The sequence below is a fragment of the Balearica regulorum genome, chromosome 2, assembly GCF_011004875.1.
Source record: "Balearica regulorum gibbericeps isolate bBalReg1 chromosome 2, bBalReg1.pri, whole genome shotgun sequence".
NCBI lineage: Eukaryota > Metazoa > Chordata > Aves > Gruiformes > Gruidae > Balearica > Balearica regulorum.
The window spans coordinates 61,295,656-61,321,336 of record NC_046185.1 but is presented as its reverse complement, the minus strand read 5'-3'; the positions used below and the strand labels follow the sequence as shown (position 1 = coordinate 61,321,336).

At 37.8% G+C, this 25,681-nt stretch overlaps 1 protein-coding gene across 1 annotated transcript; it reads left to right on the top strand.

Moving 5' to 3' along the window:
• The first annotated feature begins 696 nt into the window (after nucleotides 1–696).
• LOC104643292 (protein-glutamine gamma-glutamyltransferase 5-like) lies at nucleotides 697–12,865 on the top strand. The gene is made up of 12 exons (XM_010312545.2): nucleotides 697–942; nucleotides 1,244–1,486; nucleotides 2,448–2,566; nucleotides 3,069–3,197; nucleotides 3,430–3,607; nucleotides 4,524–4,656; nucleotides 5,687–5,790; nucleotides 5,894–6,136; nucleotides 6,840–7,166; nucleotides 8,060–8,217; nucleotides 8,545–8,678; nucleotides 9,670–12,865. Exons 2-12 carry the CDS (start codon nucleotides 1,288–1,290, stop codon nucleotides 11,366–11,368), a joined length of 3,423 nt encoding a protein of 1,140 aa, XP_010310847.2. The 5' UTR covers nucleotides 697–942; nucleotides 1,244–1,287; the 3' UTR covers nucleotides 11,369–12,865.
• The last annotated feature ends 12,816 nt before the right edge of the window (nucleotides 12,866–25,681 follow it).

The following is a 25,681-nucleotide window of genomic DNA, read 5'->3' as shown; positions in this document are numbered from 1 at the left end:
TCAAGGTAATCATAGCACTTGGGATAGATTGTCAGCATTTTTTTGAATGTCACAATTTGTGAATATTTCCTTCTCCATTAAGTTCCTCAAAGATGTCTGGAACCCTTTTATGACTTTGGGAAATGCAGATTGAGACATTTGCATGCATATTTAACAGTACCGAAAATTTTGGGGGATATTTACTCATATCTATTTTTTTCATAACTCATTTGGAGTGCCATTTAAGCTTTCAAACATCCACATTTGTTATCAAATCTTTTATTTATTCAATTTACTTTATTATTATATTACGTGTTAAAAAAACAGCTCTCAACTGATAGCATATGCAAAATGCTTGCTGTCTAGCTGTGGTTGAAAAGTAGCTGTCTGTAGACAGCATGTTGTAATGTGGAAAGAATATTACAGCATGAAACCAATTTTTCAAGTAGAGATACTAATATCATCCCTTAGCATCAGGTATTTATAAAGAAAGGAGGACTATATAGAAGATGTGAAACTTGTAGCATAGCTTTATAAATTAAAGTGTTGTACAAGTTTCCACCTGAAAGGTAGGGAAGTGGTGAACTATCCTATAAGGATACTTTTATGGATGTATGTCTCAGTCTCAGTGTTGCTGAATTTTGAACGAACTCTTGAATGAATTTTTCAAACCAATTATCTTTCATTCATCATTATCTCCTCTTTCATGTAATCTTGACCTCAGCCAACAATGGATACACAATTATCTGTATTTCCTTTTGTGTTCTTTTTTCCATCCTGCAGTCATTGAACTGGGGGAAGTCGACCTGAACTGTCCTTCCAACTGCCAAATTCATAATACCCATTTCTTCGGAACTGACAGACAGATAATAAGGAGAGGGCAAGCCTTCAGCTTTTATGCTCGCTTCCAGAATCGGGAATGGGATGACTCCGCGGACCAGGCCATTTTCACCGTGGAGACAGGTAGTCACTCCCAAACTCTGTGTAGTCTTTCCCAGTCCTTTGGTGGTAAGTAGTATTTCCCATAGTCTTCAGTGGCAAATAGTATCTGCTCATTCATTTTCTGTGTGAAAAGACTACCTTCCCCTAACTCAGGCAGTTCTGCTAACACATAAAATTTTCTCACCCTGCTACAGAAGTGACAAATTAAAAGAGAAATCCACCCTTGGGAGCTTTGCATTGCAAATGATGGCTAGGCAAATTGCTTGCCTTTTACATGTGCTTTGTTTAGTCTGATTGAAGTTTTATTTCTTTTCCTGAAAAGGCCTCAGACCCTGCGAATCAAATGAGACGAAACGTACCTTCCCAATGGGCAGATGTCTAGATCAAACCTGCTGGAGTGCTTCCTACAAAATTCATCAGCCAAAATGCATCAATATCAGTGTGTTTCCTCCCTCCAATGCCTGCATTGGCCGTTATATTCTCAATATACAAATCACATCTTGTGGTCATACATATCAGCGATGTCTTGGAGATTTTTATGTCCTTTTTAACCCTTGGTGTGCAGGTAAGAACTCTAGTGATGATCAGATAGTTTTAAGAAAAATGCTAGTGATGAGTAAAAATGTTGAACATATTTATTACTTAGCTGGTAAGGGATGAAGTCACAGAAATAATGAGAAACAGGGAGAGATTTTGTTTTAATGTTTTTTATTTTTTCTGCAAGTTCAAGACTGTCCTGAGCCAGGGTTTTGATTTGGTTTCTTAATGGTATTAAGGATGTAATGTAATTTCCCCACCACCACTTTTACAATGGCTTGATAGGACAAGAAGCAATGGGCACAAACTGAAATACAGGAGGTTTCCTCTGAACATCAGGGAACACTTTTTCACTGTGAGGGTGATTGAGCACTGGCACAGGTTGTCCAGAGAGGTTGTGGAGTCTCCATCCTTGGAGATATTCAAAAGCCATATGGACATGTCTTGGGCAATCAGCTGTAGGTGTCCCTGCTTGAGCAGGGGGGGGTTGGACCAGATGACCTCCAGAGATCCCTTCCAACCTCAACCATTATGCGATTCTGTGAATTCTGTGGTATTGACATGAAATAATATAGTACAAATACAAATGAAGTTCTATAGATCTGGTTCTGGTGGCAAGCAATTGTGGAGTCTGTAGACTTGCCAAAAATCATTACATGGCAAATATCCACATTGTGCTTTTCATTTGATCAAAATCAGATACACAACTCTAAGTACACAGTGTTCAACTCCTAGAACAGCTTAGTGTGAAGATAAATTGCAAGCTCTGTAATTCAGGTGTGCTACATCAGGGAGAGACTTAATAAAAATAATATCTAGCTGTAAGCAGAAATGAATTGCCTGTGAATGTTTAAAGAGCCCATATCCTAGAACATGTTTAAAAGTATAAATCAAAAGTAGGAAAAGAAAGAGGTATCCAGTGAAATAGGAGATACAGAAGTACTAGAAATGAACCTATTGTATGACTAATAGCTCTGCATCTTTTCCAGATGACCCTGTGTATATGGACAATCAGGCCCATAGGGAAGAATATGTTCTGAATGAACATGGGATACTGTATGAAGGAGTCCACAAGCATATTACCTCTAGACCATGGCACTTTGGACAGGTATTTTTTGAAGACTTGTTCAGAAGTAGATGTCATCCATATATGGATAAATGAAGTGTTATCCATATTTTTCAGAAACATATGCTATGTTATAGAGGGCAAAAGTTTTGTAGCACCAGTCCAGACTATGCATGCACAAAACAAAATGTTTGAGAATCTCACTGTAGCCCAAACAACTGGAAGGAAGTTTTCTGTAGTAAAATTAAGGAAACTGCAGAATGTTCTTGGAAAAAGTGAAGCAGAATATTGCTTCTGAAGGAAAATTGTTCCATTGGTCAAAAAATGGCATGTTTTCTAAAGAGATTATCTTTGGTTTTCCTTCAGGCAGACAGACAAAACCATGCAGACCACTAGGAGTTTAAAAAAAAAAAAAAGGCAGAAAAAAGGCAGGAGAGGAGGCAGGGCAGCTCATGTATAATGAAAAAGACTGCACTACTGATGAGAAAGGAACTTCATCAATGTCAGAATACCATAATGCCTGTGTTAACCTGTCTTTCCTCAGTTTGAAGATGGGATTCTGGATATCTGCTTGAAGATCCTAGACATGGGTGCGAGTTACCATCACGGCTCTGATCGAGATCATTGTTGGCGCAATGATCCTGTGCATGTCAGCATGGTGGTAAATCACATGGTAAGACCTCTAGGGATGTGTGACCTCTGAATAGATGGGGTCACACTTCATTATATTATAGAAGGACAAATTGCACTGTAATCTAACATGGTAGGAGTAGCAGGAAAAATCTTTTCTGTGCTCAGATTCACAGGAAAAACTAACTTGTAACACTAATCTCTGATGATTCTGTGATAGGATTAGGATGTGAAGATATGGTCAGCTATAAAAAGATCTTTTTTTCTCTTTCTAGATAAGCAGCCATACCACTAATAGTATCATGAAGATTCCAGAAAACAATGATTACCTGAAAGGAACAAAGCCATTTTCCTGGAATGGAAGTGTCCCTATTCTTCAGCAGTGGTACAATGGCAGATGCAGGCCAGTCAGATATGGGTACTGTGGGTCTCTTGCTTCAGTAATGTGCACAGGTATGATATCTCAGTCTGCCCTTACCTAGTTATCCAAAAGGGAAGAGAGAAAACCAGGATGAAAAACCTCTGACACTAAAAAGTACTGGAATAATATTACTCATAAGCATTTTACTAGAAAAGAAATGGAATGTTTTTTCTTGTTATGATACAGTGTGGCTCTTAACATAGTGGTTATTATCAGCCTATTGCTTTCCTATACAGTGTGAAGAGCAAGAAAAAAAGCAGTACTGTCTTTTCTGTGACCTTTATACCATGCAGCTCTCAGTACTGCAGCTTTTATTAAAACACAGAGCAAATGCAGCATTGTGGAGCCAAAATTTACCCTTTGGGGGAGGTTTGAAAGACAAGAAAAAACACTAAGTTATGAACAGTAAGAAGACCTCTAGCAATGTCTCCTCCAAAACATAAGAGCATCAGGCTCCTATCTGGTTTTACTGCAAAGGACGAGATAATAATGAACTAAACTCTACAGACAAAAATTTGAGTTCCAAATTTATACCATTTATTTACTGAACCCTCTTCTATGTTGAAGAAAATTACATTGATATTCCATTGATGAATCTATATGTAATACAATCTGTTTACAAAAAAAAAAAAAAGAAGTTAATTTCTAACTGGTATTTTATTAATGCAGGGTCAAGGTTGTTAATTCTGAACTAACAACAGATCTCTTTGGGGGTTTTTTAAATCTGGAACAGTAACAAGCAATTTCTGCTAGGCTATTTTCAGACTACTTTTCAACCACTAAAGGAAGCTCTGAAGACAGAATCACTGCATTCCAAATATTGCCTCTTATCCATTGTGTTTATATGATCATAAAGTAGAATATAGAAGAATTATTTATAAAATAAATGACGGACTTACTTGATTAATTACCATTTGTAATGACTCACGAATATATTTTTCCTTACAGTGATGAGGTGTTTGGGAATTCCAAGCCGTGTTGTCACGAACTTCTGTTTTCCATGCTCAACTGAGAATCCTCTTGGTATCAATGAGATTTTTGACTGTACTGGAAGAAACCTGTGTGGTAAAGACAAGCTATGGTAAATAAGAAATAAATAAGCTCTTTTTGTTTTGTCAAAAAACAAATGATAGAAAGACTAATGTAAATCTAGCAGTTCAGTGTATCTCTTTCTTTGGTGTGGAAAGTCTATTCAGTTTCCTAATAATGGATTTCAAAAACATAAAATTACTGAAGGGAGAGTCTGCTCAATCTACATTTAAAAAAAATATTAACCCCCCCCCCCACATTTCTGACAATTGATGCTACCTGCTTATCCTTCTCAGTTGAAAGAATAAGGCCATCAGTCTTAGTAGCTGTAAAAATATTAAGTAGATCATGAAATGCAAGGGAAAATTTATCACATATTAGGACTATTATCTTCATTCATAATCACTTTATTGGCAAGTATGTTGTCTTCCTGAGGCTCCTTATCATGGATTGCTTCATTCTTGTAAACCTTTCAATTCATGTTCATATAACTATGACATCACTCATCATAACAGAATCTCATGTTTTCACCCTTGGCCCATATGTTCATAGTTTCACTGCACCAGGATTTTGTTTGTATCCAAGTCTCATCTGTGAGAGCTTTTAATGAATTTTCTGCCTTTGACCTGTCAAAAAGATGAGGTCAAACTGAAATACTAAGGGAATGAGGATCTTATTTTAGCACAAAAGACTTAAGGGTTTATACTGTGTTAAGCCATTACAAAGAAGACTAAGACAGTATGTGATTATCTTCTAAAGAACCAGGAGGAAAATGTTAGGAAAATAAACTATTTTCCTAATAATATAAAAGAATTGTGTTGGCACGTTATCAATTAAAGAGGGCTATAAGAAGAATGTTTTGCAATCATCAGGTCTGCTGGGTCCTGGAACAAAGTTCCAGTCTAAGTGATATAAAGCAAAAAAACAACTCCTGTCCCCAAACACCATTAACAGTCTTAAGACATAGAGACTCTTCAGTTGCTTAAAAGGTTATCATCTCTGACACGGTTTTCCTCCATCACAAGGCATTGAACTTGATGATCTGAGAGATGTCTTTAATCCTATGTTCCTGCATCCTATAGGCGATATCACTGCTGGAATGAATCTTGGATGGCTCGCAGAGACCTAAATCAGTGCTGTGGTGATTGGCAGTGTCTGGATCCAACACCATTGGAAACAGGCAGAGGTAACAGTTTGCTATAATTGTAATTGTTTTCTTCATTTATGTTGTTGAGTTTCTCTACGACTAAGGTTACAATCTATTAAAACGTTTTTGTTATCTGGCTTAGGTTCAGCTTGCAGCGGTCCTACATGGGTTCGAAGCATCAGAGAAGGGGAACTGGACTTGGACTATGATGGTCATCATATGTTTTCTCGAGTAAATTCGAACTATGTTGGCTGGCTTTCCCAAAACAATGCCAAAAAAACAAAATTTTTCTGTGATGCTTGGCCATGTGGACAACATCTAATTACCAAGAGTGTTGGCAGCGAGCAATTTGAAGATATCACTGGGGCTTACAAGTATGAACTAGGTATGATGAAAAGATACTGGTTTAAAATATTAGCAGACTTTAGATAATCTAAACCCCTCCTAAATTCTTTTAAACCCAGGATTAACTTCTTCCTTGTTGCTTCTTGTACCAGCTCTATCAGGAAATATGATTACTTACTAAATTGATGTATTGTTAGGATATTCTGATGTTCTTACTTTTGGCTACTGCTTACTGGTTTTCATCTTCCAGTAGTAGGGAGGAGTTCAACCAGCAAAATTGCCAGAAGGAATGAAAAGTGGATCACAGCTGAGCATGAAATTGCAAGCTCTGTTGCTTTTTCTTTTTTTAAGGAACAAAAAGGAAAATAATTGATAGCATCTTTGAATGGTGTATTTTGCCTTTTGAGACACATGGTAGCATTTCATATTCACCCTAACCCTTACAGAGAGTTATATTTTGAGTTTGGCACTAACTATACATTTTGAGATTTACATGACCATTTTTAAACTTCACTAATAAAAGTAAAATACATTTTATGAAGGTTTTTCTGAAATATTTATTTTTTTCTATGCATTCAGACTACCGTATCTTGTGTTTCATTACCTGGTGAGTTTGTTCGACACTGAGCCACTACATTAGGTTTCAGGAAGAAGGAGGAAGAAATTTAATTATCTTTATTATTTAGGTAGATACGACTTCTTGTGCCCCCAGCAGATTGATTATCGTGTATCTTCTTCAACAGGTTCTGTGAAAAACAAAGAAGCCTATTACCGGGCTTATAGAAGAATTCATCCAGGGTACTGCAATGCTTCCAACTGTCATATTGAGAGAGAGTTGTCATCTCTGAAAAACCCTTTTTTGAGTGACTCCGGTATTAACATGAGGCTAAAGATGGCTAACTGCCCAATGTATGGTGAAGATGTCCAGCTGCACTGGCTGCTTGAAAATTTGCGTAGTGAAAACAAAAACCTGAAGTTTAATTTGTGTGCACAAATAATAACCTACAGTGGTTACCCAATGGATCAATTTTGGAAAGACAGTGTGAATGTCACACTGGGTCCAAGGGAAGGTAAGAAGATGAATTTGTCTAATACTGTTTTGTCCACTGGTTTTTTCAGGAGACAGTTTGTTTTCAAGATTAGTGGAGACATCCTAATAGTGGTGGGAAGTGAAATGAATACAGTATTAAACACTGACAGCTGAATTGCCTTTAGGATGATCACTCAAAAATCAACACTGTCAATATCATATTTATAGTGACAGGTAAATTGTAGTCTTTCCTTAATTTCTTAAGATTAGAGATTCTTATGATGATTTAAAAACTTGTTTGCACTAAAAGTTCAGTTCTGGATTCTACATTCAATAAAAAAGGTAAAGTTGCAGCTGTTTATCAGAAAAACAATTTGTCTCCTTTGGCCAGAAGATATTAGCCACTGCAAAACACTTGTTTGGAGCACTGAAGTAATTATTTCTAGATATACTGTGTGCTGGGAAGTGCAAAGGTTTATCAGAGCATAAACACTTGTTTTCATGGTTAATATCTTTTTCTGGAAGAAAAATGATCCCTTTAATTAAAACATATTATTATAAGATGAAAGTTCATACCTGATATTTACATTCTATTTTACCAAGCTTAAATTTACCTACATTTGAATTATTGCTTTAAGAATTGCATTGGAATTAAATTTTCCAAAGTAATAATAATCATCATCATCATCTCCAACATCCTTGTAAATGACCTGACACATTTATATTAAATGAAAAGTGTGAAGCTGGTTGTTGAAGGTAGCAATGTATCACCCTAAGCCAGGAAAAATCACATCTGTTTTCAAAGGTGCTGTGATAACTTAATATTTAATTAAGCCATTGTAAGTGCCAGTTAAAATTTAGGAGGAAGAAAAGTGGAAATATTTATTAGCCAAAAAAATCAGAAAAAATAATTAAAATATATTTGTTTTACAGTGAAAAAAATTCCACTGTGTATATCATATAGTCAATATGGACCTTATCTCTGTGATCACAACATTATGAAAATAGTTGCTATCTCAGATCCAGAGTGTGGAGAAGTTCTGATGGTGAGCAGGGATATCGTGATCAACAGGCCACCTGTTATTGTAAAGGTAAAGAACTTTAATTATGGGATTTGTGATCTAAAAGGTAGACTTGAGGACTCTTATTGGCCACTTCCTAGGTACAATGCTGATAACTTGAAATTCTTTCTTTTTTCTTTTCTTTTATTGTATTTTTTATTTCAGCAAGATCAGTTTGATTTTAAATGTATAACAATTGACTTAGAGTGATGCATAGAGATCATAGAAGTAAATCAGAAAGAAACAGGTGTATGAACAACCCTTTTTCTTCCCCCCCCCCCCTTACATTAATTTTGTTCATTGTTAATTTTGTAAGGATTACAAAACATAAAATGTGTGTGTTTATTTTCTGACTAGTTACTGAGCCAGCCCAGGCTGAAAGTACCATGTACTGCAGAGATCTCCTTCTGCAATCCTCTCCAGGAAGATATGAAGAACTGCGTAATGACGTTAGAAGGCTGTGGTTTATTCAAAGAGCCAATGACCATTGAGTAAGATCATCAATTATTTAAATGAGGATAATATTGGGGGTTGAAATAGGGATAATATTGGTGGTTGACTAAGGTGTGCTAGATCAGAACAGGTTTTGAGGAAGACAATATTTTTGGTGTTTAGGACCTGAACAGGATTTTTTGCCCCTTATTACTTTGAGATTCCGTTAAAAGCCTCACTCCTCCTGAAACTGATAGATCATTTAGAGTTGGCAAGATATGCTGCTGCTTCATTTTTCTTAAGATTTAATTTAAGCATGTGTTTCAAATTTCTGTCTGAAAGGGAATGCAGTCTTTTCTTCACAAGAAATTCTAGCTGGATCCCCCAGCCCTTATAATGCTATTGATTTTATAATAGAATTCCTCTAAATATTCATGAACTGGCACCACATACGTGAACAATTAGAAAATGACAGTGAGAAATAGCAATATGCATTCTAAGCTTGTAACATGTTAATCACAGGAAGCTGGAAACTTCCAGGATGCTATAACATCCTAGGAAAAGTGGCTGGTTATTAATATGCATTGCTGTTCTTCATGACAAGGAGAACTGACAGAAGTATGACTAGTTTTGAGGGGAAGCAATTAGGAATTGTTCTCACTGAATAATAAAGAACTCGATTCCACAAAGCTGCCTGATTCAACTTAGACTACTGGAAATGGGAAGCAATAACTATATTTTTGAGGCAGAAAGGTGCTACATTTTTGAAGAAGAATTTAAGAGAGTATTATGAATGAGTTTCCAGGTCCAATTACGGAATTGACCAAGGGAGTTTTCCAAATCTCCTTTTTGGGACAGAAGTTGTTACCACGCTTTGCACAACACAGCAAGTCTTTTTTGGAGGAAGGCAAGAATAACAAAGTTGTCATAAGAGTTTGTCTCTGAAAACGTGTCACAACAAAGCAAACCTAGTTGTGTGCACTCATCTTATAGCACTTCAGGTCTCTGAGCTACCCAATGTCCTAATTCTTTTTTCTTTTCTTTGTCTAGTTTGGGAACGCTGGCATCTAACCAACAGGCACGGACCATCGTGGAGTTCACACCTTACAGGCTTGGCAGCCACCGGCTCCTGGCCAACCTCGGATGCCACAAGTTTGCCTACTGCAAGGGATGCGCCAAGGCCGAAGTGTGTAGCCCCGTGGGCCAGAACGGCACCCTGCCCGTCAGCCAGAATGGGTCGCTCCCAGTGTGTGAGAATGGCTCTCTGCCCATGAACAGCTCTGGTCCTGTCCCCGTGGCGGACCCTGGGTTCAACTCCATGTGTGAATATATATGTATCCCAGTGTGCAACCCAAACTGCAGTGCAGGGGGCCAGCCTGTGTACGACTTCGTGTACCTCCCTGCAGGCCATCCCTTATGCAACTCCATCTGCAACCAAGGCTTCAATCCAAGCATCAATCCTGCCTTTGACCTGGGATGCGATCCTGGCTTCCGTGTAATATGTGAGACCGTGCCTCCTGCTACATGCACCCCGATGCCTCCGTCCATGTATGGCTCCATGCCTGCCCCAACATCCAACCCTGTGTGCCCTCCTATGCCTCACGTGGTGTTTGAGACGGGCCCTGCTCCCACCCAACAGCCTGGAGGCGGAGGGGGGCCAATGTCCTACTCTGTCTCTGTCCCCGCGAATAATGCGGTGAGTGCCCTGCTGACCCACTTCATGGCTGGCTCTGGTCCCACTGCAACAACCCAGGCGGTCCCTACCCATATGTCTGCTCCACCATCCCACCCTGTGTGCTCTCCGGTAGCCCATGCCGTCAGCAGTCCCATGCCAGCACCAGCTCCCCTTTCAGTGCCTGCTGCCTCCATCTCGCACGTCGTCTGCGGCTCTGCGCCCTCTCCCACTGCCCAGCCTCCATGTGGCCCAATGGCCACCCTGCCCTCCCAACCCCTGAGCACCCCGGTAGCCCACGGTGTGTGCTCCCCAGGCCCCTGCCCAGCACCTTCCCCGGTGCCCCGCCCTGTCACCCGTAGCAGCACCCCAGCAGGGCTGCAGATGGGGAGTGTCCCTGCAGCCCACTCGCTGTGCTCCCCAGCCCCTCGCCCTGTGGGACCCCCGGCAGCCCACTCACTGTGCTCTCCAGCCCCACGCCTGGTGGGGCCCCCCGCAGCCCACTCACTGTGCTCCCCCACCTCCGTCTCACTGGGGGCTGCAGGGGCCCGCCCCACCAGCTCGCCCGTCACTCGCCCTGAGGACTCGTCGGCAGCCTGCCTCCCATGCCCCCCAGCCCCACGGCCCCTGGCAGCCACCACAGCCCGCTCCCTCTGCACCCCTGCCTCTCGCTCAGTCTCCCGAGTCCTGGGCACCCCGGGGTCTCGCTCAGTGTGCGGCCCTCAGTGGGGCCCCTCCTGTGACACCACTGCTCGCTCAGGCTCCCACTCCACGTGGGCACCTGCATCCCGCTCAGCCTGGAGCCCCGCGGGACGCTCGGGCTACTCCCCCTTGTCCCGCACCACCTATGGCACACTCACGCGCCCTCCGTACAGCTCCTTGTCCCGCTCCTCCTACAATGTGTTGTCCCGCTCTGCCTACACCACCCTACCCCGCTCCACCTCTCCCTCTGCCTATGCCACCCTGCCCCGCTCTGGGTCGCGTCCCTCTGGCAGCACCCTGCCCCATACTGGGTCCCGCACGCCCTGGAGCCCCAGCAGGAGCACTCTCACCTACTTCAAACGCAAATACCTGTAATGGAGAGTAACCTGGGGAAAAGCCGAAGAGGTTAGAAATAGGGTGATGGAGAGCAGCATGAAATAGGGTGATGGAGAGCAGCATGTGTAGTCCAGAGTATTTATTCACGCATTTGAGATGTGCCAGAAAGCAGGCCGCTAGCCGACCACTGAGGGATGTATTTGATGTAATACTCGTATGTCTTGAGATACAGCATGGTGGAAGTGACAAATGAATGTGCTTCCCATGGAGCTCTAGTGACAATTGTTGCACAGTGCAGGTAATCGGACTTGCTTGGTCAAGCTTTTTTATAAATGATGTGCTTTCACTCTCTCTTCCCTTGATTTCTTGCAATGCATATTTCTCAGATCTCCCTGGGCTACAGCATTGTAGCAAATCTCTCTCGCTGCATGAAATGTCCTATCCTTGGGACACTGCAAAGAGACGGCAACAGACCTGCCTTACATCTTGCCTAACAGACAATGGGCCCCTGAGCCCAAGTATTGTTGTGGCTCAGGTCAGTTCTGCATGGACTCGCATTTCTTTAGTTATGAAGTAATGAAAACTGTAGAGGTCATGGAGTAACTAAACCATTACCAATCAACTGAAAAGTTTTTTTTTTTAAAAAAAAAAGGAGCAATTATAATAAATTTAGTATTGCTACTCTTGATGTGTTACAGTTCTGGTATCAGGAATCCAAAGGTCGGATTACAAAGGCTATGAAATTCAATGAATGATTATTACCAATTTGTTGGCTTTCACAGCTGAACGTTTTTCATGTAGCATATTCCAAAAATTTTCTCATATATATTGCATGCATTTAGGTTCATGGGAAAAGCTCTAATTCCATGTCTGTGCCTTTTTGATTCAATATAGCTAGGAAACTTCTGTCACCAGCCCTCAACTAGAGAAGAAAGTATGATGGTATCCTTTCTTTCTAATACCCAACCCTCCCAACTGAAAGGTTAAGATGTTGAATTAAAATATATTACAACTTCTTTAGATAATTGGTACCATTTCAGTGCTAACCTTCTCCCTGTGTTTTAGAAATCGATATCATACAGTGTCATAATGGAACTGTTCCCTAATTTTGGATTTGCTCACAAGAATTTTGGATTTGCTGACACACCTCCCATCCCTCCATTATTTTCCTCTAGTGCTCTGTTATTTTTAGTAGCAAGTGTTAGTGGGGTTTTGTATTAAGATAATTTTGCTGGTGCTGCAGAATCTTCAGTCATGTAGCAATAGTATTTCAGTAGTATCACTGTAGTTCATACCCCTATGCGCTGTAATGAGATTGAGTTACCTTCCGGGGGGTGTCAGATGGTAACTATGAACATACCAATACTATCAACTACATAGTAATTCTGAGTATTGTAGAAGAAATACTTGTCTGGATATTGTAGTGGAGTGGTCATAACTCCATGACTTGTTTTTTTTATGCAGTTTCAATAGTCTCTGTTGGGTATTTGCTGAGAATTTCTTGGCCTGACTGACAATAAAAGTAGAAATTTAAACTCCCCCTGTAATTCTGTTTTGTTTTGGTTTCTTTTTTTGGTAATACCTCTTCAAAAGTGGGGCAAAAATCTTTCCAGATGTACTTGAATGTGAAATCTTCCTTCCACTCCAGTTCTGTTCTATTTCCTCTTCCTTTTCGTAAAGTCTGAAACCAAGGCTTCAAAATAGGATCTAAAGTCAGGAGAAATCTATAGATTTCCTACTATACCTGAAATACTCAGTTTGGTATTAGATGAAAAATTCAGCCATCCTCTTTGCTTACAATAAATCTTTCTAATTACAGATGCTGCATGAGTTTTTCCTTTGCTTTCATGGTCTGCAAAACCTGCAATCCACAGAAATGCCAAAATTAACAAATCTTCAGGTGGCAGAGGAAGAGATACAAAAGATACTAACACTATCTACTTAAGAAAAAATGTGATTTTTTTTTTTTTTTTGAGGAAGTGCATGGCATCTATATCATTACCAAAAAACATTTCAGATTTCTTTTCCCAGTAGTGGTTTGACTTCTCTGATTTTCCTCATTTCTGAGAATAAGCCTGATTCCATATTTCAGAAGCTCCAAAGATTTGGTCCCAACCTGTTAATGTCACTGGAGTTGTTGAATGTGTGCAAACTTTACTACCCACTCTTCTTGCCGTATATGCTGAATATAGTTTGAAAACTGTAGCAACTTCATTATAATTAGAGCCATAGAGGGTACCAGAAATCCTTTAAAGTTCAAAATTATTCTAATACTGAAGAAATTATCTTGAGCGTGTTGTTGTCACATACGTCCTAGTAATAACAAAAGGTAGGTTGCAGTTTCCTAACAAAGTCCATTTTACAGCTGCATATCCATTTAGGAGGAAAAAACTATAAACAAACAAACAAACAAACAAACAACCCATACCAACCCAAAACAACAACAAGAGAAAACCTCACCAAACAACAGGATTTAAATCATCTCCTTCTGAAATGTTTGAGTGACAGGCTCCATCCTATGTTTTATAAGATATCTCTTTTCATAGGAGGCAAGGTTTAAATTTCTGCAAAACTTTTGTGTTTTTTTGGGGGTTTTTTTTGTTTTCTTTTTTCAAGACTGACATGTTTGGCTGTCTCAAATGCACTTTCTTGAAGTAAAATCCACAAGAAATTCAGTATTTATTTTTTTCTTTCGCTGGTGTATTTAACACACTGAAGATTAACAGTCGTCTTTAATGTAGTGCGGTACATAAAGGAGTCCATTTTAGAGAATGGGAGGCCAACTCAAGCATGACAGTTATAGTCATCAGGTATTGAATACAGTTCTATCTTATCTATGTGTTCAGGAATACATTTCTAATTTTAATCTCAGTTCAGATGTATTTTATTTAAGTGAGTGAAATCTATTCATTTTTTTCTAGGTCAGTAAAGGTGAAAAAAGGCAATTTCTCATGCATTATTATAGCTACCCTTTCTATGATTTAACACAATAAATGAGAGTACTGGAATTTATTTTTATGTGAAACTAAAGTAAGGTTGTATTTCTTTCAAAGACGCAGAAGAATCTAGTGTGTGATAATTTTCAGTTCTCATCCCTAACAGTTCATTAGGCCTTTACAAATCTTTTTTTAGATGAGAAGTTATGAAGATTTAGCTGCAAGTTAACTGTTTCAAACTTTAAATTCTTAAGGTTTCTGCTTCTTTGGACATTTGCTGGTGACATACCATAAAATGCCTGAGTGAAATGTGATTTATTTTTGTATATTCCATTACTTGCAAGAAAAATATTGAAATTTATAACTCAATGAACCAATTTCCTACCAAGCATTAGTTATAGACGTAAATTAAATTTGATATATTGTATCAGACAAGATTAAATTAGGGAAACGCTGTATTCATTTTACTTAGTGTTAAAAACAAACAAAATCTTTTGGAACATGTACTATGAAGTGTATAAAAATAATGAAATGAAATATGCTAACTGGGAAAAAGTGAAAATATTAAAAATGCAAAAAGATTACAAGGATTTCTTTTTTTGTTATGCAGCAATTTTATGTCATTTGCTGTACATTTTCATTATATCTAAATTTTCAAACCTCATTTTTTTCATACTGCATTTGCAGAGGTGTTTTTATAAGGGAATGTCTTTATTTGTAGAAGGAAATCCTATTCAAATGTTTTACAGGCATCCCAGCTCTGTCTTTCTTTTGATGTCTTAGATGGGAGGAATTTCCTCCACGCCTTTGTATATTCTTTCTGGACGATCTTGTTCAAGCATTTAAATTCTTTGCCTTTGAACTGCAAGGTTATGTAATGTGTATGTCATTTGTATTGGGCAATTTTCTGACTCTCTGACTAACACTGAAATAAAAGTATTCTGCAGGACACCAATGCAGGACTAAAACCAGAAGATGTTCCCAGACCAAGGATCAAATACAGTGTACGTGCACAGCTGAACCCTCGTGACTATTCTGTTGCTTGTTCATAGTAATAATTAAGCCTGCTACCACATTAATTTGGATTTTAAATCTATTTGTTTCAGATTTACTAACTGACCACACCTGTCTAACTTTTCAACTAACCATGACTTTTTTCCTGTTCTGCTCTGCTGAGAAAAGTTGCAATTGATGGTGCTGAGTGGACTGCCTTAGCTGTTTGAGCAACCTGTACTTTTTCATATGTTCACTTCCAGCCATCATACATCTGAACTGCATGTGTGTTTTCTCCATAAGGCACATTTAGTGCAGGATATCTATCAGTGTTACTGGATTTGAATACCGAACATTCAGTGATAAATATCAATCAGGTGCAAAAATTAATAAAATGAAATATAATATATTAATAAAATGAAATAATAACAAAACCAGGAATAAAGAAAAAAAACCCCACGGTGTAAATAAATGTCACCACTATAAACCATTTCCTTTTAGAAAATCTCTTCTGTGATTCTGGTTTTCTCTGATTCTTCTTTCTGAATATCAAACCTCAAATTTTATTAAAGTTATGACAGTATATCAAGTTACCTTTAGATAAATTAGAACTAGAGAAATGTTGATGTTTGAGATAAATATTACCATGAATCCTTGCTGCTCCAATATATTGAAATATACCAGTAAACTTAATCCATCATCTGCAGCAGCTTCTGGGTCTAGAGCTCAGACACTGGATATTAACCCTGACCTAAAAATACTCTATAATTCTTGCTAAGCTAAACGTAGCATCTTCCTCTTCTAATTTTTGCTTATCTTTTAATTTCATTTTGACCTTTTTTTGGCCTTCATTGCTTTTCCACGCAGGTGAAACATTTAGAACATTGAGGCTGCTCAAATGTAGATATCATCAAAATTGCTAAACCAGCCTTCAATAGACATTTCAGAGTCTCTAATAGGGAATTCTGTCTTCGGAGCACAAACATTATAACATGAAGAGAATACTGAGGTTTTTGTAATGATCTTGTTTCTTTATTTTAAGTGATTTCAGTCAATTATATAATAGCATGAGTCATTAGGGGTCCCAACTGCACATTAGCTGAAAACTAACATGCACGTTTTTCTGCATCGCTGACTGAGGCCATTTGCCAAGGACAATATCAATGCAGAAGGAATGATAAACAGGATTCATTGAGGTCTGGTCTATAACAACTTCACAGTGAAACTTATATGCTCCTATAAAACTAGGTATGAAGTTTATTCAGAGACTACAGATCAAATAGAAATAAGATGTAGAAGGGTTGATACATAAGGCAAAAGTTTGGGCACTAAATGTCCAAAATTAAAATTCTGAACATTTTGTGATGGATACTGCTTAATCCTGGCAACTTCCAAACCCTGCAGGAGCCTTACTGTTTCTTTTCAAAATCATGAGGTGACTAGATTTGTATCCCAATACATATAGATTTTTGTCCTAGTCAGAGCTGGATTGATCCTGGTGCTTCTTGCTACTTTTAATCCAAATCAAGGTCAAAAGGCTACATATTTCCAGTCTAATCCTTGAGGTGGTCAGAATATACATAACATAAGCATATCCATAAAATTAAGAAATTACCTTCATCACTTGTATTTTGTCTACTGTTTAATGTTTGTCTATAGTTTAATGTAAAATACAAGCACAGTTCTAAAATAGACCCAAAATCTAGGACTTAAATACAAAGCTAAGTGCTTTATCAACATGCCAAAGGACTTACTTTCCTTCTGTTTTTTTCCCACTATATATATTTTTTTTTTCCCAGCTGTAGCAGAAGCATGCTATCTTTCTCCTCCCCATTACAAAATAGAGTCAGACTAACAGTAAATTCCTCTATCTGCCTTGGAAGGGCATTTCTGGGGATAGAGGACACATTCAGTTTCAGTAAGCAAAGAATCAAATGAGAAACTACTTCTTAATGTATATGTTTCAAGCCCTTGATGCTGATTGCACTTAAAGGAAAGTTTTAGCCTTGTTCTGCTGATTCCCAGGGGGACGGTTGTGGCTATTGCTCTAAGTGAGGTGCATAATCCCCATAGTTTTTCCACATGCTTGTTTGATAAATGCTTTCTTGTTGGCCATCTCTAGAGAGCTGAAGACAAACTGTTCTTGCTACCTGCCAGCATTCACTGGCTCCTGATCTGGGCCATAACACTCTTGCATCCACATAACATTGTATTCTTGATTTATTTTAGAGGTAACGAGTGAATGAGGGGGAAAACTCCTTAGCAGGTATTTGCTACAGTGATTATGTAGAAAAGGCATCACCTGCTCAGTAGAAGTTTTTTATTCAATTCTTCCCATACTTACTGGATTTGAAACCTGCTTCCTTAATCCCAAGAAAATGCATTTTCCAGAAGGAAAAAAAAGTAATTTTGTACAATTTTTTGTGATGGGAAAAAGAAAGAGGTCAGTTTTTTGTTGACCCAAGCCTTGCAGTATGAGATAACACAGATAGTCACACTCTACCAAATGAAGTTCACAGAGGAAGGTTGTCCAAACCTGTCCTTGTGGATTGGCTTAACTACTGAACTTTTTCCTTATAAGCCATGGCTACCCTGAAATGATGAAGCTATCACCTATCCTTTTATGAGTATGACAACCACTTTGATGTCTGAAAGGGATTTTAAGTCAATGAAGTATAAAAGGAGACAGGACTTTCAAGCAAATGGAAATGTTCATGCAAATACAAATAATAAATACAAATAAGCGTAAATGCTCTTCTGTCATAAATACATTCATATCTCAGTTGCTTTCTTTCACAGCTTGGCCTATATGCTGCTTTTTAGCAAGAGGTTTTCTACTAGAAGATTTAGTTTCTAAAGATGTAAATTCTTTGAATTGCTTTTAAATGTAATATTTAATTTCTCTGTCTTGGCTGACAGAGCTCTAGAAAGCTGACAGAGGAAAATCATTGTGAAAAACTTCTGCCAGGTACTGTCTTTCAGGATGAAATAATTTTTATAGTACATATATACATATTTATAGTAAATATATATATATATTTCCATCTGCATAAGGTGTAAAATTCAGTAGAAAAAAGTTAAATGTGTATAAAATTTCCTCCCAGCAGCAGTCTGCATCTGTATTCAAGGTCAAGTGGTGGAAGTATTAAATAGTTTACATTCATGTTATTTCAGTTATATAGAAGAGCTAAGTAGCTTTAACTTATTTCTTCTGGTTTTGGTTTGGTTTGGTTTGTTGTGGGGTTTTTTGTTGTTTTGTTTTTTTTTTTTTTTCAGTAGAATACCTAGTAGTACTAAGAGTACTAGTAAATAATACTAATAGTATTAATAAAAATAAGGTAAAATGACTGCTGAACGTGTGGATGATAGTTTTCTGTTAACTTCAAAGCTTGTGATGTATTGACCAAATTTTTTTTAAAAAGTTTAGTTCTACTCAATTTGGTATTGAGTTTGAGAATAAATTATAATAGGGATAAGGCACTGATGATCTTACTTTCACAAGTAAAGACACACACATATATTGGAGATAAAATCCTTTACATATAATTTTTTAAAAGTTAAAACATTATAACCTCTGTTGTGAAATAACGAATTATTTGACATCTCTGCAGTGGAGTATTGCCTCAACAGTTAATCTCCTCCTAAAATTGTAAAGAGTATTTTAAATGGCCAAATCTAGATATTTTTTTTTCTGAATCAACCAACATCTGTAAATAAGAATTAAAAAAGTAAAATATTTTTATTATACTATAAAAGCAGATAATGGAAAAGTGAGTGTACTTTTTTGTTATTATCAGTTCTTTTTAAAGCACTTCAGAGCTAAGAACATGGAAATTTTCAGCAATACAGATTGGATGTAGTGCAAATTGTTCGTCATCTTAGGACTCAGGTAGGAATAAGACAAAATTTGACAACCTATACTTAACGCAGCTAGACTTTTCTGCATTAATCGAAAAATTGAAGAGGCAAACTTAATTTGGATTGCAGATTTTAAGATGCTTTTTCTAAGTAGTTACATGAGAACAATAATTTTGTCAGAAACTATTAAAGTGTAAATTGTAGCTGAAACCCCCTAATATTATTATGCTGAAAAAAACTCCTCTGCCTTATGAGAGGTCTGAGCACCACCTCATTTTTTGGCACAACGTTATGTTTGATTAAATAATAATGACATTAGACAAATAACTATTTGGATTTGAGTTGCTAAACCTGTCCTTGGATAAAAAATCCAGATAGCTGTCTTATAAATCTGTGTTAAGTACACTCAAGTAAGATAATATTTAAGTAAGATTTGAGTAAGCATTATCTTCATGTGTTTCACTGGGACTGAAAAGTGCACTTAAGATACAGCAACTGCTTAATTATTTAACTGAGTCCTATATGATGTAATTCTACTATTCACCACATGGCTTAATAAATTCCTAGTAAATAAAGTGTGAATGCTATACCTGAAAAATAACAGAGAGGGTTAAGTAAGAGCATTTTAATTCTAAAACTTATGCCTCAGTTATTAAATGATAGAAGAATATTAAGTGGTTTATTATATTGAATTGGAAGAAAATAATTATTTTGTTTTTTTAAAAATCAATAAAGTGTGTTACAAAAATGCCGTGTATTGAGAATTTTTATGGCACAAAGTCTGATTGAAATAATTACTAAAGGGAAAAAAGGTAACATAAGCACTTGTGTATTTTTATTGTGCTCTAACTAGAAAACATCCTTTGTATTGACTCAAAAGTCCAAGGGACTTGGGAGGCAGGACTGAGATGTGTATTTTTGGGATAGTACTACAATATTAAAGTATTTAGAGCTTGAATGTGAAAGGCCTGAAAATTAAACCTCATCAAATCATTGAACTAAGCTATTAGGGAGAAAATAATTGACACCCTGTGGTGGACATTCCTAGTTTCCAAGTTCAGAATAGAATGATGCTCAAATAGCCTCTTTTAATGAGGAAATTTTGACATCTACTTCTCAATGACTGGTATATTTTACATATAAAGATTTGAGTTGATAATACTTGATTTACTGTTAAGAAAATCTGCTTGAGCTTTTTTGCAAATGCAGAACTTGTATTCCATTTTTTTCCCTCGGCTAACATCTGTTGATGTTAAAATCCACGGGTTTAAGTTTGCTGGATTAAGGATTTTGCATTAAAAATGAGTCTTACTTCACTATATGTTTTTATTTCCAAGATTATTGAACGGAGTGTCAAACTCTTCCTTTGACAGATGTTCACTGGGAATATTTCCCCTTTTTAAGATTCTAATAAATTTTAATTTGTGTAATATATAAGTGATGATGTTAGCTGTCTGGCCTTTTGTAATTGCTTTGGTATATGGTCATTCACTCTGGAAATGTCATCTTAAAGTTTATGACTATATGACTAAAACCCCAAGAAGTAATAGCATAACATTTCAAAGCCTTTCTGTGTGCAAATCTCCTCCTGTACACACCCGTGTGCGCGCGCACACACACACACGCACATGTAGGGGTTTGGGCTGGGGGCCAGCCTGGTGCAGCTGCATAGCCACGAAGCAGAAGTGTGTGCCAGGAGCTGTGAGAAGTAAGATCCTCCCTGGCGTTGCTTGAGACCTGCTTTGAAGCTGCAGCTCTCGCCCTTATTCCCTCCTGAGCTAGGTGGCAGGTACCCCCGAGCCTCCGACCTCCCCGTTCCTGACCCTGACCACCACCCATGGGCTGATGTCCCAGCCTGGATTCAGATCATCCCTGTCCCCACGCCCCTGCCCGGCCACCCTGGGGCTGTGACCCCTGCTCTGCCCCCTTGCTCGGGAGCTGTGGGACCAGCTTCCACGCTGGTGAGGTCCCTGCCCTGCTGGCAGCGCTGCCACGTTTGGATCTTGGCTCGCCTCCCTCGCAGCTCCCTGACAAACATGCTGACCTCCGTACAGAATTTTAATTCCTCCTGTTTTCTCCTAGAACTAATGTTGCCAAATATTCCTTGGACAATCTGTTTTTATTTTAGACCTGGCATCATGTGGAACCACCTGCTGATATGTAAAATCATGTTAGATGTCCTTCTTCCTTGACTAATTCACAGCTTGATGTGGCTCCTACAGATGTCAGTGAGCAAAATCCCACCGGATTCAGTGGAGCAGGAAGAAACCTGTGGAATCGTAGAGGATGAGCTCAATGTGTATGAAGGTGTACGAAATCTAATAATAATGTTTGAGAACCTGAAAAATTGTCTTCTAAGTGTAATATCCATTACCTATATATCAGCAAGGCATTTACAATGCATCTTTTTTTTTTTTTTTCATTATCATCTTCTTCATTAGCAATATATCATGTACATGATAAGTATTTATTGCAATCTCTCTCGGGGCTGAAATTATCTTTCAGCATGAAAATACAAATGATTTATTGACACAGAAATACACTAATTACTGACAAAATCCCTGGAAAATTGGGATAACATAGAGCTTTGGCAATGAGATGTTAGCATCCGTATCTCCAATAAATTTTCAACCTTGGTGTGTGCCTGCGAATAATAAATATCAGTCATGGCTTTACTCATAATAAATATTGAGAAAGCAAATGTGTCTTGAACTAGAAATATATGTAGTAGAACTTTTGAAAGAATGAACTTGAGATAAAATAATAAGCTGATTTTATATTTGAACTGAACTATACTTGTATAACAAATATTTTCTGTTGAAAAATAGTTATCTGCTTGAAAGGCAGAAGTTCTTAAAGAAATCTTTTTAGTCTCCCTCCAGAAATTTATTCTATAATAATGATTAGGCTTTTAAATTGTGAATCAGTTACTGCTTTTATTATTATTATTATTACTATAATAATACTTATTATTAATTACTACTTATATAAATTAGTATGCTTTGGCAGTTTAGGCCCCCCTATGTCCAATATACATAATTTACAGAAACCAGCAAGAAAAAGAACAGATCCTTCCCAGGTAGGCTGACTGCCTCAGTGCTGACTTTTTAGTGATCTAGTTCCCTAAATTGAACCAACCACCCAAAACAATCACTTGTATCAAAATTATCCCATCAAACTTAGCGTAGCAAATGACTCTGTAACTTTCTAGTAGGAAATACTGAGTAGAAGAAATCATGATGGGGGGCTATAGGTGACTCAGCTTGAGACATACTCTGATTTTACAGTGTAAATTTTAAGGTGGAGGAGGCATCTAGTCCTCAGCACCATCTCTATATTTTATCCAGCAGCTGCTAAAGTATATAAGAAAAGCAAAAACAGAAGATGATTTTGGAGTGGGGACAGGAAAGCAGGGCTTCTCTATTCCCGGGTTAATGTCCTAAACATTTGATTACTGAGACATACTCATTGTCACTTTTAAATATCACAGAAATTTCATAGCTCTTGCATTTGTTTCAGTTCAGCAGCAGAGTTTCAAATTTAGAAGTGAAAGGTGTGCCACACAAAATAACCTATGATGAAGTGCTACACCATTCTGTTGGTTAAGAATATTTCCCCAACAGTCTATGGAATAAAAAAGCTAACGTCGTCTCCTCTTCCTTAAAGGAAAACAGTAGCTGCACTTTACAGGAACATCAACCTTATCAGCGCCAAGTGTGCTAAAGAACGCTTAGCTTGCGGATCTTGGCCCGGTTTTGGCACAAGCCGGCTGCTCAGGCTGCTCAGCTAGCAAGAGTGGGACGTGCAAACTGCAAGGTTTGGCAAATGTAAAGAACTAAACTAAGCACATACAGAATTACAGTGCCTCCAAGACAAAGCCCTCAGAACATTTGTCAGTGTCTCACTTTAAGAGCTTAACCCCATTGTGCAATTCACCTTTTCTTCAGAAAAAAGCAACCAATGCTAAGGATAGTTCCTATGATGGAAGATAACTGACTCTGTTTCCTTACTTATGCGGGAGACAGAAGCTGGATTGCAAAATCACACAGCTAATTTGCTTTTTCATATATGAAATCTCTGCAGATTTCCAGCTGCTCTGCTGCTTTTTTAAATCATAGATATATAAGCTAGCATTGTATTTTACCACTTTTATATGGCAAGCCATCTATGTGATACATTTTTTACTTCAGATTTGATTGGTTTACTTTAAGCTAGCTTATTTTCTCTTTGTTTTCAATGGCATTGTATTCATTTTAGTTAATAGCCCTTTGGAGTGCACAGAATTGACTGAAAGATGATGTCATCGTTTTATGTTAGTTTAAACCTGCATTAGGTGGCACTACTACCTGAAATTCTTTGCAGTTTTTTCTTGCCCAAAATGTTTTCCCTTGTGCTGCAAAAATAAAAAACAAACAAAAAAACCCCCAGACAGCTGAAGAGGATTCCTTGCAAAAACACTGAGATGGGAGAGGAAAGATTAAATGTCTTTTTTGTTGTTGTTGTTGCATTTGTTTTTCGTCTTTTTTTTTCCCAGGTTAATCTCAGATGAGTTCCCTGAGGCAATTCATTGCATGGCTGTATGACTGCATGTGCCTGCAGTTATGGGTGGAGAAATAAGCACCCAGGAAAGAGGGGGTGGTGGGATGACTCTTTGATGGTTGAGCCGGCATAGGTCATATTAAGTTGGTTATGAAACTGCAGTGCAAAGCTACTCCATTTAAACATGATAGTAAGAGTCTGTTTCTATAATTTATAGACTTCTATAAATTCTATAATTTACACAACAGCAATCAGCAAAAACAGGAATAGGAGAAGAATGCAGTTAGATAAACATTGTTGCCACTAAAATGATCCTGCTATTTATATCTGAATGGAATTTGGTCAATAGACACATATACCTGGGAAGATGCATGAAATGAAGCTCAGCAGGCAAATAATTGTGTTCTGTTTTCTCAGCATATCTGTGACTTTAATAGAACTTCTCATTTAAACTTAGAGGTGTTGGGGGTTTTTTGTTTGTTTGTTTGTTTGTTTGTTTGTTTGTCGTCCCCCCCCCCCCCCCAGCAAGATACCTATGAAGTTTGTAACTGTCCCTGTTCATGAAGAGCTTTTTGTTGGTAGCGCCTGCTCTGTGCTTTGGAGAGTTTAACGAGTGTGTTTACTGCCATAACATCTATTTGAACATTTGTCTTAGTCTGACTCACTTTCTTGGCTTTTACCTGAATAGTATAGGAGATTTCTTTACAAAAAATAAAGACAAAGCCCTAACCTCTCTCGAGGTACAAGCAAGAGTTTTCATTGCAAATATGAGTATGTAATTATAAACTTATATGCCTGTTTTACGGCATAGAATATATAAAAATATCAAAGAATGTTCCTCAGAACTGCTTAGTTTTTCTGTGTACAAGCAAGTAGTCAGAATAATCTGAATGTTTTCTCTAATAAAATGTGTAGGGCAAGTGAGAGCAGGAAGTATTTGCAAATGTTTACTTGAATAAGTGAGTCTGAGTCACTTGGATAACATTTGCAACCATTTTTCTTAAACAAATACAGAAAAAAACAACAGTATAAGCAATTTTTAATCCTCAGAATATTTAAGAAAGGATTTGTTTGTGAAAGTGGGTGCTATTAAGAACCTAGTCCAGACATTCATGTGTCCATCTTTGAACCTTTACGAGGTGCTTCCTCTGCTTATAAAAATTGCAGTCATGCAGTACAGGAAAAATGCTATTTAATTAAGACAAATGAAGAGTATACATAACAGTAAGATAAAAATATCTCAAAATGAACTATTCTACTGAAACATGTTTATGTAATTCTGAATTTAAAAAAAAAAAAAAAGTATAAAGCAACTGATGCTTTGCATTCTTCCTATTCCAGTTAGACCTGTACTGGGATATCAGGAGATAGGCGCTGCCTTCTAAGAAGTACACTGACTTCCCTGGGTACTGAAGAAGCTTTGCTGAGTCCAGTCTATATAGAATATTATTTGTGCCCACTAACTTTCCCCTTGGCTCTAAAAAGTATGTCTACATAGCAATGCAAGTGAACAGAAGTGAATTTGTAAAGAAGAACAGTTGATCCAGGGGATCCAATATCCCAAGAATATGTGACTCAAAAGTGTACATAAGGGAGCGGAGCTGATCTTCCAGGTCATCTCACCCAAAAGAAATGTTGTTCATGTGTTCTAAGATGACTTTGAAATGTAAAATAAATGTCATAATTGAGATTTGAGACATAAATCACATTTGAGACTATAAATCACATTTCTGTCCCATAATTTTAGTGTAAATGCACCCACAATACTATAAAGAAGTGTATGTATCACCCAGTCATCTTGCACTACTGGGCATTGTGTTCACTGCCGTGCAACGCATTCCCTAAGGCCTCTGTGTGTGGTCAGCTTGGCAGTTCTATGTCCATACCTGGTTCCACTGTCACCTTCACATCATGTTAAAATATTACATGAATGAAATATATCTTTCCATGAATGCTTTCTAGGTTCTTCCTCTGTCTGCGATTGCAGAAGAAATTGTTTGTGGCTGCTTGAATAAGCATGACTTTT

Bases quoted from the DNA above. Each gene is read 5' to 3' on its own strand.
- LOC104643292 (XM_010312545.2), top strand. From the start codon at position 1,288: ATGGGCAGATGTCTAGATCAAACCTGCTGGAGTGCTTCCTACAAAATT. The intron at 5,791-5,893 runs GTAACAGTTTGC...TATCTGGCTTAG, and splicing joins ACCATTGGAAACAGGCAGAG to GTTCAGCTTGCAGCGGTCCT. The intron at 6,137-6,839 runs GTATGATGAAAA...CTTCTTCAACAG, and splicing joins GGCTTACAAGTATGAACTAG to GTTCTGTGAAAAACAAAGAA.